Here is a 19,390-nt window from a genome sequence, read left to right as displayed (position 1 = left end):
TGCAACTCTCCTCATGCTGCATGTTTCTGAAGTATTGTTCATGTTAATGCTTTGGGGTTATGGCTTTAGAATAAATCCAAACTCAAAAGAAAGATAATAATAGCGATGCTTATGAAACACTGACTGTTTTTCAATGTGAGGCTTTTTCTAAACAGTATCAGTATTTGTCTCACCCTGAGCTTCTTGACCAGGTTCATGTAGGCCCTCTTGTTCTCCTCCATACTGCCCTGAGAGATGCTGGACATGTCAGCCGCCAAAGTGCCATTAATCAACACGCTCAGCATGTCTAACACCGTAGTGAAGAGCTCACTAATGGAAAAGAACAAACATCTTTTCAAATCAGATGGTATAGCAAAGACGATCAGTGGCAGTGAATGAGGGGGATCGGATCTCACTTGTTTGACTGCATGTCCACTGTACCACTGCTGATGATGTCCAGCAGAAGCACCGCCCACTCTGTCGTCTGCTGTGTGCTACGCTGCACCGTATCAAACATCCCGCCCACCTAGACCACATGACAAGAAAAAAAATGAGTTCAGTGCAGTTTAACCAGATCTTATTGCCATTCATTTGTCTTTTAACCTCAGGCACACAATACAAGGAAATGAAATTGATGAGAAAATTGATGAGCTTAAAAGCAGATGATGTATGAGAGAAAGAGATAACAGTTGCACACCAGATTGAGTCTCAGCTTCAAGGCCTCGTGCATCATCTGCTTGGCTTTGCAGTCGTCCTGGTACTGGTCCTCACGCCAGTTAGTCACAATCTGATGGGGGAATACATTGTGAGTGCTCCACGTCTCTTTGGACTGATACAGTGTTTTTGAGGGGTGAAGTTGATGAGGTACCTGTTGGACTTGACTGTAGAGGGAAGTCAGGAGACCCTCTCTCTGCTCATCTTGTCCCTTGAGACACGTCAGAACCAGAGACAGGAAGGGCTGCTGGCTCAAGAGAGACATACTGAAAGAGAAAAGAAAACATGAAAAAAACGGTGATCCTTGATAACTCAATTATACATTTTCATTATCATGATAAACTGCATTACTGAACATGCCTAGACTCCAAAACAAAACAAACAACACACAAATAAAGAGTGAAAGAGTGCATTTTTAATTAGCGTAAACCTATAATTCATATCTTGTTTAGTGCTACAAATTATAAGTGTAAATACTTATTTGAAACAAAGAAAAGGTACCGTGAATTTTAAATAGTAGATATATGAAGATTTATCATAAATGCCCGGGGGTTTTGTGATGTTATGCTGTCTTTTTTTGTTTTTGTTTTTTTGTTTGTTTCCTGTTTTATAAAATTTTTGTTTGTGAGGTTGAAGCTACTTAAATTGCCCTTAAATTAAGGGACAAATAAAGATTGTATTACTTATTATTACTACTTACTATTATTGATATAAAGTTGCAATCAAAGTTGGGGGGCGGGGGGGGGGGGGGGGTGGGGGGGGTTGAAAGAAATGAATACTTTGTTCAGCGAGTAGTACGCATTAAATTGGTCAAAAGGGACTTTTTATTCAAAGAATACTGAAAAAAACCATCACGGTTGGAATGTTGCAGCAGCTTATAAATCCATGCTAAAAGTTTAGTACCTCTTTTGTTTCTGCCGATCTCTTTCTTTTCGTGAGGAGGGTCCCAGGTGCTGTCCCTTCTCCAGCTCTTCACCTGCGGCCTTCAGCACATGACCCTGTACTGAGGTGTGCAGCTTACCAATCAGAGGGGCCACTAACCAGACACCCGAACGCTCAGAGGAACTGAACCAAACACAAACAGTAACAACAGTATTTGAGAAACACTCTTTGAGAAATCTCTTTTCCCAGATTAGACATTGATAGGAACATTGATTTATGTGGTTTGAAAGCAAGCAGCGCCTACATCAAACTAAAAGTAAATATGACCACAGGCAGAAAGCAATGATTGGGGTCACCCACCTGAGCACCGGTTTCAGTTTGCTGGCACTGTTGCTATTGGAGACGGAGCCGCCAGAGACAGCCGAGCCATTCCAGGTGGGATTACTAGAGTTCATCTCAGCAGACTTCTGGAAAACTTCTATGGTGGCCTTGGCTATATTTTCCTGGAGAGCATACAGCTCCTGTAAAGAGATGGTTCAGATGTACCAAGAAATTATGAACATTAAAAAAAGGACAAGAAATCAAGCAAAGTTGAACTCGGCAAGCACTTACATTAGTTGAGTTTGAATTAGGCGGGCATTGCTTGATCATGAGCTGCAGCTCGAGAGACGACTGTCTCATGGTCCACTGGTCCATGTTCTGAAAGCAGAAAAACAGACGGAATATGGAAAGAATGCATTTAAAAGGAATCAAAGCAGAGCTTAAGAGCCCAGCTGGATATTAATTGCGATAATGGAGCCCTGTCTTCACAGTCTATGAAGATGAAAACCAATCCAGAATAATGAGCTGCTGTGAGACCCACACAAATCATTAATGGCTTAAAGGCTAAAGGGCGTGAAATAAATAATTAAGCCTAGGGAAATGACTATGTTCACTCTCTGCTGCTCTTGCGTTGCCGACAGCCAGAACAGAACAGAGCAGTCTGGTGTCTGAAACACCAAACCACATGGTTTGTCTTCATGTATGCAGACCTAGTCTGCTGGGTTTTAAAACTAATCTGTGTATTTTCTGCACCTACAGCATCACCTAATGGAATGGCAAAAACAAGTACTGTTTTCAGAACGCTCCTTAAAAATGTGTGGAAACATGGCATATTACAGTGTTTCCCACAGGTTTCTGTGAGTCTATGGTGGGTGGATTCCAGACTAATTTTGTACAGGAATTTATTACTATTGATATACAATCACTGTAAAAATTAATAATTCATTATAAGTATATAAAATATTTTATTAGTTTGGAGTAAAAAAATGGTAGTGAATATTGTCTTTTGTTGGACAAGAGGTTCATAAATGCTTCTCATGTTTGGAAGGATGTTTGACGCGTGTTGCTTTTTTCAAATGCATGTTATAAGCGACTCAAACTTGCAGTGCTTTCAGATGGATCAGCATTTACTACTGATCACAGAGCCGTACGTCACTGACAAGCTAAGTAAATCGCACTAAGCCAAATCAGTTTAAAGGGATAGTTCACCCAAAAATTATGTCAGTATTTACTCACCCTCATGTTGTTCCAACCCCGTAAGACCTTCGTTCATCTTCGGAACACGAATTAAGATATTTTTGATTAAATCTGAGAGAGGGGTCATTTTTGGGTGAACCCGATTTCGGGTTAATTGCGATTAATCGTGGAGCCCTAATACAAATCCAGTGACACGCTGTAAACATCCGTCCAAAATTTTTTAGAAATTACTCAACTGTAAAAAATAAAAGTGACCCTGGTGCACATTGCATTCCAACATGCATCTTTAAAATCAGCTCATGCCGAGATGGAGCTTGCCTCATTTACTGTGAACTGAGCCTACTTATTAAATTTAATTACAGCATTTTGAATTTTTTGTGAGTACACAAGCGATATCGCAATTTAGATTTCAATTCGATTGCCAGATACACTTTGCCAAAGCAACAGCGCAAAACACAAAGTTAGAGATCTTTTATGTTATAAAATGTAAAAATTCTTTTTGGGGCATTAAATGTTTATATAATGCCGTGTTTCCGATTAAAGTAATATTTAAATGAATGGTTTAGATGTTAACCCCAACATAGAGTTGGGAATATCTAAAAATTCATCTATACGCTTATTTCACGCAGCCGTTGTTTTGAAATCAAAAGCGAGGCTCCGGTGGGAAGAAAACCGGAAGTGTCGCCTTTAATCATAGGAGAGTCGTAAATTTGATGGCATATTGTTGCGTTTAATGTAGAAATTAGTTATTCGAAAAATGTACATACATTTTTCATACTTTAGACTATATACAGTGAAATTCATTATAATTTTTTTTCTTTTTAGAAAGTAAAAAAATAAGCAGGAACAAACTATATCTACATATCCTATATTGGATATTAACATCCAATAGTGTAAATCGCGGCAGCAGCTTCAGGTTGGTAGTCCAAGGCATTGTTGTTTATCTCTACTTCTGGGGTTCTTCCCACCGGAGCCTCGCTTTTGATTTCAAAATAACGGCTGCGTGAAATAAGCGTATACTACTACAAAAAGCTCAGTCCACTCCGGAGCAGATGTTATCATGGGGTCATGTGAGAGCGTGTGACCTGCAGGATGCGTTTGATGCGCTGTCTCTGAGGATTCTCGCCCTCCTCGCTGTCCAGCTGCCTGTGTGGGTAACAGATGAGCTGCAGTAACCGCTGAGCCTGGATGTTCCCCAGCACTGGATCCTGCAGTGCACTGCTGTCCTCCGAAAGAGACTTCAGACACCGCTCGCCGACCCACTCCTGAAACACAGACAAATGGAATGCAAACTTCTTAAATGAAGAAAAGTGTTTCATTGTTTTCTACAACAAAAAAAGACACCTAGTCTACAAGGGTAATGAGCAGCATGCTGCGAATCGTGATCACTTTGAGTCTTCGTTCATTACAGTGACGGAAACACAATTTGGAGGATTACAGAGTTGCTGCACACTTTTTAAAGTCAAATTTAAGGCTTTTTAAGACCTGAAGAAATCAAAATGTTTTGTTGATAATAATTAGATGATATTTTACTGATTGTGTTTTTATGCTGGTACCATGGCTGGTTTAAGCCTGTTGTTGACAGCTGAAAGCTCAAAGATATTAATATTTTTCATATTCTATGCAGTGGTCAGTTCACAACAGTGACAGAAATAAAAAAATTTATTAAGGGGCAATATTTGCCACCTTAAATTGATTTCCAGGGGCATTTTCACCTATTTATGGATTTTTTTCCTAAACTTATTAGATGTATGCATCCCCTTTTATGTCAAATTCTAACATTCAAATTAAATTCTATTACAATAATAATACCGTACCACTGTTACCAGTCAAATTAAATCAAAATCCATCTTTGCAGTGCAGAGGTGACAGAAGCGGCATCAAAACTGGGATTAATATGCCAATTACAATTACATAATGCTATGAGATTGTTTTTGTTTTTATTTTAACTTTTTAATTAAAGGGTACTTTAAATATGAAACTAAAACCACCAGTAGGTGGAAGGAAGTCACTGTCTTAAGTGAGTTGAGGGAGTCATTTCATTCAACTGATTTGTTCAAACGGCTGATTCATTCAGGAAAGCAGCAAGTGATTGTTCATTGAATCATTAAACTGATTCTTCAAAACGCGGATATCAGTCAAAAAAAATAAAAAAATAAAAATCATCGCTCTCCGTTGCATGGAGACTCTGCTACGGTTTCATTTTGAAATTCTCGCCGTACGTAAATTCTCGTACATAGTTAAAATAATGATTACAATATCATCACAGACAATACATATCGCACACCCCTACGCACATGAAGAATGAACTGACATTACCCATTTCCTTCTCCTCTCCTCCTTTCGCATGCAGGAGACAGACGTAATATGCTGCCGTAAATTACCCGAATTGTCATGTGAACAAGCAAACCCACAAAGAAATAAAAAATAAAATGTACACTAATAAGCATTTAGATACATCTAAGTCAAACTGTCATTTAAAATTGAAGACCTTTCATAAGTAAAAATAAGACTTTGAATGGCCTTAAATTAAAATAAAATCTAATTTAAGACTTTAAGGATCCGCAGGAACCCTGGAAACAGTGAGACGCATTTCCACAAGATCTGGAAGATTACATTCTCGTTTTTAAGCTAGCGGTTAGGACGTCACTCAAGAATGTCTTTCTTTGCCAAGGAAATTATTTTCCCAACTTCATTCTGTTTATTTTATAATACAGATTATAATAGCTCAAATCTTTCCATGGATGAGAATCTGATCCTCTTAAAATCATCACCTGCTGGCAGATGCTCTTCAGCACATACTTGGCGTAAACCACCAGACTGGCTGTTTCAATAGAGACGTTACGTCCTCCAGATTTTTTGGAGCCCATGTCATCCTCTCCAATGTCGTCCAAGCCAGCAGGATGGGAGAAGCCAGAACCCTTCAGCTCAGCATCTCCTGGAAAAATAAACACAAAGTCACACTTTTAGGCACCCATAAATTCTGCATAAACATCTTAACTGCCAGCTGGATTCCCATTCGCACCATCTCCCATTCATTTGGCTTTCTTTTCCTTAACCAAAAGCCTTTCGTGGTTCTCTTGTTTTGCTTTCTGATCACTGGATACAGTTAAAGCTTCTGTATGATCACCAAGACACGTTATTCTTCCTGTTTGATTGGCTAAAACATGAATGCACAACAAAAAGGTACCCAAAATCTCACCCAGCATGAAAACGGCCTTTAACACGGCAAACACGGCCCCCACCACAATGCTGTTCTGAGAAGCAGCCAGCAAGTGTCGGTCGCAGGACGATCTGATGCCCACTGTGGATTTGTCTGTGGACAGAAACGTAATTCTCAGTTTTGGGGATATATATAGCAATAGTGTCTAGAGTTGTTCAGGTGGGATGTGTAGGGGGGAGTGTGTGTTCCTCGTTACCTGATTTAGTGCCGTCTTGTGGACAGGGGTTGCGCTGTGGGGTTCTGAACAGATGAAGCAGGATCCTGCAGGTCAGTCTGGCTCCAGGTTCTGAGTCCTGCTCACTACAGGCTGCACACAAACATGAACATGTCACAACCACATCATTTCTCACAGCTGCATGGAGGCAGTTCACAATACTGCACACCACCACACAGACAGACCACCGGTGACTCAAACGAGCTGGATAAAAAAACACCCTGGCAAAAGAATCCTTTTAAGTTCCAAGAATGATCCTCAGACTTGATTTAGTGTTAGTTCAATCAAACAAACACAAAAATGCTGTCATGAATTGCTCACCCTCATGTTGTTCCAAACTGAATGACACCACTGTTGAACTCAAAAGAAGGCATATAGAGGGACGATGCCTAGAGCTCATCAAATAAGGTAAATGGAAGCTCAAACATGCTTGCTTGACACACAAAGAACAAATCTCATTGGTTCTCATGCATCAAGCAAGAACATTGAGCTTCGGTTAAGTGTATTTGAAGAGCTCTTCGTATGCGTCTTGATGAATGTGTAAGTGAATAAAAGCTGGAATTAAGGGTCAACTCACACTAAGCGATTTGACCTTACAATGCTGGTTTTACTAGTGTCATCGTGCTGAACCATGCCCTGGCCTGCTTGAAGAGGTGGGTTTGAGCACGGTTCGATCGGGCTCGGGGATGGTACGCATGTAGTGTGATCGCTAACCACGCTAAACACACCCTAAATCTTCTCATGGATCTGCACCACTTGTTTTCATATGGATTTCTCTTACTTTAAGTAAGAGTTTTTGTTACTTACACTTTCAACGGATGGACAAAAATTGATGAAAGAATATTAAAAAAATACCTTCATTGTTGATTCAAGGATGAATGAAAGTCTTCTGGGTTTGGAATGACATGAAAGTAAGTAAATGATGATAATTTTAAATTTTGGGTAAACTATTCCTCTAAATTCTCACACAAAGTTATCATATGGCTTCAGAAGACTTGGAACTTAGCGCACAAATTATATTGACTATTTTAATTTAATTTTACTTTTATTTTAGTTCCGATTTTGGAGTTTAATAGCTCATGTTTCCATTATGAAAAACAGCACTCTGCATACTTAAAAAAAAATCACGGAAGAAGTCAAACAGGTTTGTAATGATATTAGGGTGAGTAAACCACACCAGAATAGATTTTGTGAAAATGATCCCCCTAAATGAACCCAAAAGAAATCAGTGACAAAGTATGTGTTCCCAGCATCATTCGGTCTTTCACTGCAGCCCTGAATAGCTCTTTGTGCAGTGAGCCAATCAGAGACACTGAGAGTGAGTCTGTGGGCACTGGTCAGTGGAAACAGCTCTCTGGCTCTATGACACACAGCAGTGCCGCTAAAGATAGAGCTTCCCAGTGTGAAATGTGGAGACATCAAACTGGCAGGCAGTTAGTACTGACATCTCTCTCTCTTATAGAAGTGTGAAAAACGAAACGCCTGCACTTCCAAGAGTGAGGCATGCAGTGAATGAGCGTCTGTATGGTATGTGGCTGTGGAAGACTGGGAGCCTGTTGAGAGCCGTACCTGCGTTCAGGAGGGAGGGGATGGCCACGCAGCGCACCAGATCCTCCAGCAACAAACACTGCCGAGCTATAAGGATGGCAACGAATGTCGCCAGCGAGTCGTGGAAAGAAAGATCACTCACCTGCCAAAGACAAAACGCATGCAATTATCACCAAGAACATCTAGTAGTCATTCTAGTCGACTAAACATTTCATCCTGTGCAACAGAGACACAAATAGCTGACAAAGTAAGTCTACCAGACCTCATAACTGAGTATCTTCATTAGGCATGCCACAAAACATGACCATAACAAGTTCAAATTGATCGAGCAAATTTGCCGCACTGACAAACAGAACTTTTTTCATCACTCTTTAGCCTGAAATTTTGCTGTGCTGCATCTTTAGGGGTTTACACAAAAGATATAGCGACTCACGTCAACGTTGCAGAGTAGATCGTTAAAGCCGCAGTTGCCATTGTTGGAAGAGCAGCAGAGAGCCTTGAGCACTCCCAACCACTCAGCACTGAGAGAGCGACAGTACGCCGTCAGCTCCGCACACAGGATACCGATATCATTCACCCTGAAACAAAACACAACATTTGCTCACCATAGTAGAGATGCCATGCAGCTGTTCTGCTATTACTGAAGATGCTTATGGAGGATTATGCGGAAGGACTCAGGGCCAATTAATACAATAATTATCTTGGACATTTGTTTTGGCAACAACATTTTAATTTGGCCATTATTTTTCCAAAGAACTAATAAGACAATCCTTGTGTTAAGGAAAGCTGTTACTCAGCATATTTTTAATGAACCAGTACTGATCTGTTTTCTCAAAAAATGCACTGTAATGGCTTATTACTCAAAATCAGTGTATTATATATGTGCATGTTTGTATATTTTGAATTAGCTTTAACTTTTGTATTTTTATTTTTCAATTTTTATTTGATTTAAAAACTGCCAATTTAACGTGCTTTTATTGTTCTTATTTAATACAACTATTTGTGTTTAATTTATTTTGATTTCATTTTTTTATATTTTCAATTTTATTGCTTCAATTTTATATTTTCGTCAGTTGACATGGCAACATTTCCAATTTCAGTTTAGTTTTTCATCTAAATGTAACCCTAACCCTTCAGCTTTATTTGAATGAACGACAATGCTTTTTAATAGTTTCAGTTAATGATAATAACCCCGCTCAAAACATAATCGACAGAATCAGACGCCAACCTCTCAGGATCACGATGGTCCACGCACACGTCCATGAGCACGTTACACACAAAGCTGTAGCGGTTAGCTGGGCTGTCGTTGAGGATCTTTCCCACCATGGAGTGGTTGATATTGTGTGCGGTAGGATTAGCGATGGCATCGATCATGAACACCTGATCCCACAGCATGTTGGAGTCTGATGGGTCGATGTTATAGTAGATGGAATTCTTTACCTTTGAGCAGAACTCACTGTGGGAGTTCACACAAAACCAGAAACCATTAGAGAGGAATGTCATCAAAACCACCAGGAATATGGAGATATATTAAAAAGTACTCACAGTTCATTGCTCTCACCTGAAAATCTCTCCAAACTTGCTCTTTAGGTGACTGCAGGAGGTATAGAGGTCGTAGAGATAGGCCAGGATACAGCGTTCAGCTGAGGAACAGTCCGCAGGGTTCACGCCAGACTTGACTACAATCCGCAGCCTGCCGAGCACGATACGATACAGCTTAACATCTTTCCAAAAGATGTTTTTGCACTGCCCAATCGAGCACAGTAGACATTAATATGACATACCCATCAAAGACCTGTGCGGTCTGGTCAGGGTTGAGGATGAGGCAGGAGTGGTATCTGCGCAGAACGGCCACGATACACAGACAGAGACCTGTAGTGTAACTGCCTGCCAGGTTGGAGGATTTCAGCAGGAGTTCTGCTTCCACCAGACTCAGTTCATTCAGCAGCTACACGACCAACACACAATGAGGTTAATCACCAACATACAAAGCAGTATTAAATCAAAAAAGGGAGACAATTTAAGGCCCTGACATACTTCAAGCAAAATCGAAGAATGAACTGATGTAATTTCAAACAAAATCAGGCCAAATCAGAGTTTGTTTCTGGGATTCAAAACAGCTTGCCACTTTTTATGTTTCCAAACAGGTACTGTACAATTTCAAACAGGATCAGCTCTCATACCTGTATAGCAAAGTCAATGAGGCCACTTATATTGAGAGAGTACTCCATGAGGTCGAAGATGAACTGGATGTGTTGGACCAGTGGGAGGTGATAGGACATCCCTAAGGCAAAGCTGGTGATCTGCTCCAGAACATTCCTGGACACCTGTGAGATCCCAAACACACCAGCATAGCCTAATTTAAGACTGCTTGATTATCATCATAATAGATTATAGTGGTCAATATTGTAATCATTATCATTTACCTTAATGCTTTAACAAGTTTAATCAGTAAGCAAGTTTTTCCATGAAAGTCTAAAACTTTATTAATCGGACAGCGCTAGCCTATTTAAACATCTGAACATACTTAAAAGCAAGTGAGATGGCATGATTTACAGAGAATAATGATTTAAATCAGTAAAGGCACATACAGTCTGGAGGAGTTGACGCTAGTCAGTCTGCATATTTTGGGCAGTCAGAGTTGAGGGATTTAGCAGAAAATCGCATTGTGTATGATGGGCACAGAACTTTTAGCCTCAGACTATGAATCAGCCCAGTCAGAGGATATCAAACGTTAGATATTTTGAGCCGATTCTAGAACATCCATGAGATTGGGAATTTTGTGTGAGGGCGAAAAACTTCCTAAGGCAGATTTTAATCTCGTTCAAGTTAGTCACGCAACTTCACCACGTTGACCAACAGAAAGCAGTTTGGTTTGAAAGTGACTTCTGTTTGAGTGTTTCTACATGTATTGCTATGCTATTGACAATAGAACCATTTTGTCTGTGAAATGTGACCAAAATTTTGCTGATGTGTCCACACATTTAGAGGAAGAGAAGGGGTGAAAAATGAAACTGCTTTTGGTGCAAAAAACTTGAATAAACATTATTAGTGCTACAAAAGGGTAGATTACCTCCCCATTTAATGGAATAATTCTGCCTCTAAAGCCTCAAGTATACTTTGTTTTCCACATTCCAAAGTGTATTTTGGGCTTAAGACACAAACCTATGGGAAAAACAAACAGGCCACAATAGTTCATTCATTTAACTCAGGCTGACCTGAGAGGTGACCTGGTGCTGGTCAAAGTGTGAGAGGTGCTGGAATTTAGAGAAAATGTCTTCAGCAGTGGGAAAGGCCTCGGGTTTACTCCTCTTCCTCTTCTGGCCTTCCTCACCTCCTGAGGAAAGACAGCAAAAGACAAAAATCAATGAATTCACAGCACACATGAGAGAGACCACGTGCCATCAACAGACTGTGACCCTTAAAAGAATATCAGGAAGATGAAATACAGAGATTGCTGTCAAGTTTAAAGTGCACCATCAACCATCCATCAGTCAACCACTGAGGTCAAACGTTTTTTTAAATGAAAGGCAGCTGGATGGGTGATTTATTCACGACGGGTCATTGTTCTGTGCCGTGCTTGAAATAGTAATAGCTGTGGGTTGAGCCGTTTAATGTCAGGACCAAGGCAACACTTAGTCTGCTGCGAGGGAAACAATGGGATGTTCAATTACACCTCTATTAAAAGTAAAAGCAAAAGCAGGGCTGCTCTTTCTGACCGAGTCAGCAGCTAAGCTTGAATTTAATAAAGTCAATGATTGCTATTAACATTGAAATGGGGCTACAGCTATGAATATTTAGAGGTTCAGCGCAATGAAGGGCTGTCAATAACAGAGCAGAATGGAAAATAGGGTGAAAAAAAAAGACTAATGAAAATGAGCATTAATGAAGAATGGTTTATATGAGGAGAGACGGATATCCAAATGTGTCACTCCAGAGCCAATAGGTAAAGCTAAAGTACATAATCGCAGTCAAGATTGATTGGGACAAATAATTTGTGCTACATACCACAGCAATCATCTTCAGAGATTCGCGTTTTTGTTGTTTACAGAGACAGTTTTCAAAAACTTGCACTTTGAATCCCGTTTTCAGGCACCCAAAACGCCTTTGTCGTGTACATGACAGCCAAAACGCATAAAAAGTTTCACGGTTTTAGTTGAAAACGGCGTTTTGTAAAAAGCCCCTAATACAGTTACTCATCAAAATCTGTTAATAACTAAACGGTTGGTTTGTGTTCATTGCCACACCTGTCTCTGCTGTACTCTTACGGTTGAGAACCTTCAGGATGTCTTTGGTGATCTTCTTGATGGCGTGGCGAGCTTCATCTCGCTGCTTGCCAACTCCATAGAGAACCACCAGACGCTGGTTACACTCATGACTTGCGTTCTCCTCCTGAACAACAATCAATTTAGTTAGAATATATGTCATGTGGACTACAGTTCAAAAGTTTGGGGTTGGTAAGATTTTTGTTATGTTTTTGAAAGAAGTCTCTTATACACACCAAGGCACTTATTTGATCAAACAAAAATTGAAAATATGTTTTTGCCAAAACAAAATTTCCCATAAATCCTCAGTGTGCTCACCTGAGGAATGGGGAAGTGGGTGGCGTACTGTATGTGGCGAGGCTGCTCGTAAACCAGGGGGAAGGCCGGGTCCATGCCCTTATCCTTGGCAGTGTTTTTGCTCTCCTGCTCTTGGGCAGGTTTCTCCGGGGAAGGGCTTCCCTTCGACTCACAGTGCATTGGAGGAGAGAACATCTGCTGAAGGTTCAGACAATGAGTGCATTTACATGCAGGTTCTTAACCTGATTAAGCTTAAAAAAACAGACCACGCACATGATCACGTAAACGCGTTAACCCGCTTTTTTCTTTATCGGAGTACGGTCAGAAATGGCTTAAGCACAACCCGGTCGTCACAACCAGATTTTTGGCACCTTGCGCTGATTTCACCCAGTATGCAAATGCAAGAACCTGCTTTCTGCCTGCTTATTGAAGTCCGCATGTGTTATATGTGACAGGAACGTGTCCTTAGTGTGAATGGAAATATATCGGAAACTCAGACTCTTTCTTGACCCAAAAAAAATTATAAAGTGCTCATCTCGCGCAGAAGAAGTGTCACAGTTAGAATGCTGCAACTGTAACTGCATGAGAGGATAATATATTAGCCGTAAGTTTCACGCTGACATGTTGTAATACTCTTCTTCGGTTTTTAATGCTTTATTTAACATCACAACCGACATAAATGAAATACTCGGAGTCAGATACTCAAATTATTATGATTTGACATCACTACCGGGAAATTACCTGATTTCTGGTTATTGGTTTGCATGTAAACCCGGACAACAGGTAATTTCAATAAGCTGACTTTTGTGAGTTATCAGCGTACTGGTGTGCATGTAAACGTGCTCAATGATGCATTATTCCATTCCATTATACCATCATTATTACAAAATAGACATGTATTGTGAAACACTCTCTCCAACCTCATCAAAGTTAGCGCTTGAGTTGTGATCCATCTCCATCGACTCTGACATACCAGTATCCTATAAAAATTTTTTAAAAAAGAATTAAAGCATTATAGTGAGACTAAATTCTAAAACCAATTCTATTACACTGAACTGAAAAACAAATTAGCTACTAATTACCTCGATTTTAACACTGCTTCCTGCATCCTGCTCTTTGCGCTCTGATTCGTCAGAGGGCTCGTCGCTGGGGGAACGTGGGCGGGGCAGATGGGAATCGGAGGCCAGGTCACCCCGGGAGATGAGGGTGCACATGTAGATGTTGTGTGAGAAGACGTCATGACGGATGAGCTCGCAGAAGAGCAGCACAAGATTAGAGAACTCCACTCGCTCGCTCTCGTTCCCGGGCTCAGCTTCACAGACACAGAGACAAAGATTAAGTTAATTTAAAAATATAATCCATTCCTAAAGCCAGAAATGGAACCAAAAAACATCCCAATGGACACTGATATATTGACTCACTGAGCACAGGGGCCTGAGTGTCCAGGAACTGCAGGAGGACGTCCTGGAAGACAGGCAGTGTGGCAGTAGACAGAGACCCTGATGACACAGAGCCTTTCTCATCTACGACCTCTGACTCTCCACACCTCTAAAAACACACACAGAAACGGTCAAATGTGAACTGTGCAGTTGGAAATTATTAAAACTATTTTCATAATGTAAAATAATGTTTAGTGTTTTTTGGTTCCCAACAGCACCTCTGCCTCAATCTCCGTCTGTCTCTTCTCTAGGAGTTTGGCCACCACCATAGCTCTGTGCGGCCCGGACCTTTTACAGGAAACAGCCCACTCACACAGCAGGGTCACCACCGCATCGTCGTCTGGACTCATCTACAGTTACCAGCACATTACACGACGTTAAACATCAAACTGAGGATAGGCAGTTCAAAAGATCGGCATTTACTTGAAACAGAAATCTTTTTTAACATTACAAATGTATTTGGTGTCACTTCTGATCAATTTAATGCATCCTCAAAAGTATACATTTCTCTCTCTCAAAAAAATAAAAATACTGACCCAATATTTGAACTAGTGTAGCTTGTCCAGTGGGACCACATAAAAACACTGTTGTCTTTACCTCGTGTCCATCTTTGCTCTGACCCGAGCCAAAGATCCGGTTATACAGCGAGTCCAGGGAGTTGCTAAAGTCAGACTTCTCAAAGCTGTGGTTATCCAAAACCTCCAATGTGTGCAGAACCCGGCTAATAGTGAAACCTATCGGGATTATACATTTAACAGGCTGTACCAAAATAAAATAAGTCCTGTCCATACTGAGCAGCTCGTTCATGCCCACCTGCTGTGGTTTCCTGACACTTGTCGAAAGACCAGCGGAACTCCACAGCCTGTCCTCTCTCTTTCACCTGCTCTTCAATCTCCCGAACCTTGGCCCGAACCTGAGAAACATCACATTCCTTTAGACAAACTCACTAGATGAACTGCCAGAGGATCAGATGATGTAAAACAAACCTGCTGGTTAAAGGTGCTGGTGCCCCCCGGCATGGGCAGGTTAGAGGGGGCGATTGGCAAGAGGTCTAACGGGGAGCCGGTCTTATTACGGCTATCTGTCAGTGAGTAGTGCCAGACCAGAGCGCTGGGGCAACACAACACGATACTCTACACAGGGACATACTGACATCAATAAACAGGAAGACAGGAATCAGAGGAATGCAGCTGGAATGACACATAAGACAGTACCTGCAGCATGCAGCTGAGTCCAAACACCACGGGCCTGTGCTGGGGGCAGATGTAGAAGTCTGTGAAGGGGGTCTGGGGCTGGTTGCCCCCTGAAGGCTGGGAGGTGGGGGTGGGGGGCAGAGCGTTCCCTTGCTGTGCTGAAATGCTGTGGGCCGGGTGCCCGCCTGGGCCCGGGCCGAGACTGCCATCGCTCAGCAGCAAATTGAGCCGGCGTGTGCAGAAATACGCCAGCCGTCTAGATAAATAGGCTGATTGCACAAACTCCCCAGAATACTGAATGAAATAATGACAAGAGGTCAAAATAAACCACACTCCATTCAGAAAATGACTATCAAGAGAGACCGAAGCTTTTATGGGCTCTTTCCCTTGATTTCAGGAGAAAACTCTTGAAATACTGTAAATTGTGTTAAACTGACCTGTAACAGGAGCGGCAGCAGCAATCGCAGAAGCTCGTCTTCTCCGGGTCTGATCTTCTCAAAACACTCCAGCACCCAGGTGAGAAACTCATGTCTGTCTAACATGCCATCCTATGTACACATACACACAATAATCCCATCCACAAAAAATAAATTGCCAAATTAATTATAAATGGTAGTATGACCAATATCACGCATCAAGTAATTTTACATCTCATATTTTTTGCTCTATTCAAAAACAATCAGCACATATACACAACCATTCAAAGTGTAGGGTCTTTTTTAAATTAATTAATAATTTTATTCAGAACAGACTTTTATAATGTTAGAAAAGGTTTCTGTTTCAATTAAATGCTGTTCTTACTATTCATCAAAATATCCTGAAAAAAGCATCATGATTTCCACAAAAATATGAGCAGCACAACTGCTTTCAGTATTGATAAAAATAAGAAATGTTTCTTGAACAGCAAATCATTAGAATGATTTCCGAAGGATCATGTGACACTGAAGACTGGAGTAATGATGCTGAAAACTCAGCTTGGAATGAATTATATTTTAAAATATATTCAAATAGAAAACAAAATTTAAAAATATTACTGTTTTTGACCAAAGTAATGTAGCCTTGGTGGATATAAGAGTCTTTTTTCATAAACATTTAAAATTTTACTGACCCCAAACTTTTGAATGGTAGTGTATATTAATGGCGAGGTGTGTCATTTTTCAAGTTCAACTCTTTCTCCTATCCAAACTTAATAAACTAAAAAAAAGATATGACTATAATTGAGCCATGATGAGCACATAAATGACACGCATCAGATTTACAAATCCATTTATGTAATACATGGATACATCAACTAATTAAATCATTTACAAATAATTTGAGACTCCATCTAATTTAATTTTATTAGTTGGTACTAAGGATGTAATTCAAAGATTATTCATAACAAGTGAATGATTCGCAAAACTAACATAAGAATAATAACGTGAGAGTTAAGACTTCGATTTCTGACCGGATGAGTCACATTTGCAGCTTTTGCAGAAATTGTAATTTTTAGGTGAACTCTCCCTTTTATAATGTCATCTTTGTGGGACATAACTCTAAATTATTTGTGAACTCACTTAACAGGACAATGAGACATTTCTACCTTCGAACAGTACATAACACCATGACACCCAGACCTTACACAATGTCTTCAGATCTGACAGCCTCTGTACTACATGAGATAGCAACACACAGCATCTTTAAAGTGACCATGAAATCGAAATTGACAATTCTTGTTGTTTTTTTATGGGATATTATAGAGCTGCACAATTCTGGATAAATTGAGAATCACAATTATTATTTTTTTCAAATAGAAATTACGTTTATCCCACGCTTCTAAACACACAAACTAAACAAAATAACATGTAACTTTCTAGAGGTTCTGACAAAATGTGAATTGATGCAGTCATAACTTAAACATTAAAAATGTTTGATTAATTTGAGTGAATTATAAAAAATAAAAAAAAAGTTTGAATTAATGATTCAATGACTCACTCATAAATACTTCATTTGTTTGGCCCTGTCCCAAATGGCACTCTAAGCACTAATTTTTTTAAATCGTATGTCCCCTCCCGCTTGCAGCGACATCTCCTTTCTTTCTGATGATGCGTTTACAGGTGCGAGGACATGACAACCTGTCACTCACATGAAATTGACCAATAGCAAGCCACAACCATGATCCAGTCAATTCTCTATAGACAAAATCAAGCCCCACCCTACATTTGTTCTTGCAGTTTCACTCGGATATACGTCCCAATAGGGAAGAAAAGACGTTTGTTCATGCAGACTTCAAGTAAATATGGGTCCACCCACCTGGAACATGAACATGGCCAGTTTCTCGTTGTACTCCCACTGTTTCATTGCAGTTTCGACCTCTGCAGGAGGAGCTGGCAGAGGAGACCCGCAGCCCTGGCTGGGAGACTGTCTGTAAAACTCTGCCACCTTCTGCAGCTGCTCCCACAGGTATTTAGTAATTATCTGAGTCCATTCTAGGGAAGCCAGATAAAACCAGTGAGGCATTGCAGCACAAAGCCCAATTACACAGCACAACAACAGAGGACATCCTATCTTCTTTCGATAATTAAAAGAGGACATGCTGCATGTTTAATACAGCCAAATTCTAATATGAGCATGTAGAATGATGCACATTTACCACACTAACCTATGCAGGGGTCAATGACATGCCTCTTCTTCACCTTGGTTTCAGTAATGGCAGCGTGATACGCACAAGTCATTTTAATCATCCAAGCAGATCGCATCACCGGCACAGAGTATTTGGCGAGGTAGCCAAACACTTCCTCTTTCTTGCTGAAGATAGGAACCTAGCGCGCGCACACACACAGCAATTAGACTAATGCAAACCCCAAGATAAAAGAGCATTTGACCTCCTACTGTGAAATACTGTAATGCTCAGAGGTTTGTGCGCAATTAACATAGTAAGGAAATACAACGAGTGATCTGTTCAGAGTTCACAAAAAGGAACAAGGCAGAAGCTAACCTTTTTAGCAAGCTGAGTAAGGGGTTTGGTCCCGGCCAAGTCCGTGAACCAATTATTAATGGAGCTCTGTGACCTGGCTGTGACGAGCCAGAAATTGTCCTTCTGATTGACCTGCGGCTTCCTCTTCCCAGTGTCTGGAAATGTGTTGCAGCGTAACTTCTCTGCAATGATGCTGCTGAAGTTTGAGCTAATCTGAAAAGCAGAAGGAAAAAGGAAACCCCAGTGTAAATGAATGAGGATGAGACTGTATTAAAATGCATGCATGCAATTGGCCTCTGAATGAATTAATCTTACCTTTGAAGGGTTGAAATTGACATTTTTAGCGCTGCCATGCTCATCGCCTGAAACAGCCGGCTGGTTGTTAAATCCTTGCTTGACGTTCAATGCCGTCAACTCATCCTAATTAACGAGAGAGTGATAGTTTCAGTTACTACATGCATATCTCAGTACAGTGTGCAGGAAAGTTAATCAAGCGCCAGTTAATCAGAGTTAATCAGTCCTCCTCCATCCTTATGAGAGTTTAAAATTCACCAAGACGACAAACTGAATTCAGACTGAAAAAGCTGCAGGTACGAGTATGAAAGAACACAATGCTGAAAAATAAGACTTGTGATGCAATCCACACACACACACACACACACATACATATATATATATATATATATATATATATATATATATATATATATATATATATATATATATATATATATGTATAGATAGATAGATAGATATAGATAATCTTCTTGACAACAGTCTTAATGCGTTTGAGATAACGTTATAATGGTTGTGTCATGGAAACCATTTTTAGGCATCATAGGCACGTACATCGTTTTTGCATGCATAGATCATTAATATACTAAATTCTGAACGAGGCAATGATGCCCACAAATGTTGCCCATCTAGACAGCTCGCTAGGTTTTAAAACGCATCCATGACAAACACTTCAATCCACGAGCAGTTGTCAACAAACACAAACCCGACACTACTAACAGGGTATTGGGATTGTTTACATCTTAAATAAAGCTTTTTTGATTGCAAATACTTATTTAATTATTATAAACACACAAGATAATGCTTATTAACAGTCGTACATTTCACATGACGCGCTTTTTAAATGGCACTGCGACGATGAAAGTGG

At 40.3% G+C, this 19,390-nt stretch overlaps 1 protein-coding gene across 14 annotated transcripts in view; it reads right to left on the bottom strand.

The window, feature by feature from the left end:
• Window positions 1-19,390, bottom strand: part of med12 (mediator complex subunit 12) — a 30,622-nt gene that overhangs the window by 10,718 nt on the left and 514 nt on the right. For 8 of the 14 annotated variants that reach the window (XM_077235842.1, XM_077235847.1, XM_077235848.1 and 5 more), the window contains exons 2-34: window positions 18,544-18,648; window positions 18,250-18,441; window positions 17,914-18,073; window positions 17,565-17,740; window positions 15,710-15,820; window positions 15,294-15,566; window positions 15,066-15,212; window positions 14,893-14,992; window positions 14,677-14,813; window positions 14,298-14,429; window positions 14,062-14,188; window positions 13,723-13,952; window positions 13,561-13,620; window positions 12,662-12,838; window positions 12,326-12,470; window positions 11,297-11,415; window positions 10,262-10,405; window positions 9,863-10,026; window positions 9,640-9,771; window positions 9,307-9,534; window positions 8,512-8,656; window positions 8,100-8,220; window positions 6,513-6,623; window positions 6,296-6,409; window positions 5,868-6,031; window positions 4,179-4,358; window positions 2,188-2,274; window positions 1,936-2,096; window positions 1,597-1,758; window positions 848-959; window positions 677-766; window positions 396-505; window positions 174-309 (exon numbers count right to left, since the gene is read on the bottom strand). In XM_077235842.1, the coding sequence (XP_077091957.1) occupies window positions 174-309; window positions 396-505; window positions 677-766; window positions 848-959; window positions 1,597-1,758; window positions 1,936-2,096; window positions 2,188-2,274; window positions 4,179-4,358; window positions 5,868-6,031; window positions 6,296-6,409; window positions 6,513-6,623; window positions 8,100-8,220; window positions 8,512-8,656; window positions 9,307-9,534; window positions 9,640-9,771; window positions 9,863-10,026; window positions 10,262-10,405; window positions 11,297-11,415; window positions 12,326-12,470; window positions 12,662-12,838; window positions 13,561-13,620; window positions 13,723-13,952; window positions 14,062-14,188; window positions 14,298-14,429; window positions 14,677-14,813; window positions 14,893-14,992; window positions 15,066-15,212; window positions 15,294-15,566; window positions 15,710-15,820; window positions 17,565-17,740; window positions 17,914-18,073; window positions 18,250-18,441; window positions 18,544-18,648 (4,752 nt within the window). The remainder of the gene's footprint in view (window positions 1-173; window positions 310-395; window positions 506-676; window positions 767-847; window positions 960-1,596; window positions 1,759-1,935; window positions 2,097-2,187; window positions 2,275-4,178; window positions 4,359-5,867; window positions 6,032-6,295; window positions 6,410-6,512; window positions 6,624-8,099; window positions 8,221-8,511; window positions 8,657-9,306; window positions 9,535-9,639; window positions 9,772-9,862; window positions 10,027-10,261; window positions 10,406-11,296; window positions 11,416-12,325; window positions 12,471-12,661; window positions 12,839-13,560; window positions 13,621-13,722; window positions 13,953-14,061; window positions 14,189-14,297; window positions 14,430-14,676; window positions 14,814-14,892; window positions 14,993-15,065; window positions 15,213-15,293; window positions 15,567-15,709; window positions 15,821-17,564; window positions 17,741-17,913; window positions 18,074-18,249; window positions 18,442-18,543; window positions 18,649-19,390) is intronic. The other 6 variants (XM_077235844.1, XM_077235846.1, XM_077235849.1 and 3 more) reach the window with 1 other exon arrangement.

The sequence above is a fragment of the Siphateles boraxobius genome, unplaced genomic scaffold, assembly GCF_051911475.1.
Source record: "Siphateles boraxobius isolate OS27281-9 unplaced genomic scaffold, OSU_SipBor_1 2, whole genome shotgun sequence".
Classification (NCBI taxonomy): domain Eukaryota; kingdom Metazoa; phylum Chordata; class Actinopteri; order Cypriniformes; family Leuciscidae; genus Siphateles; species Siphateles boraxobius.
The sequence above is the reverse complement of the archived record's forward strand: the minus strand, read 5'-3'. Positions and strand labels throughout refer to the sequence as shown.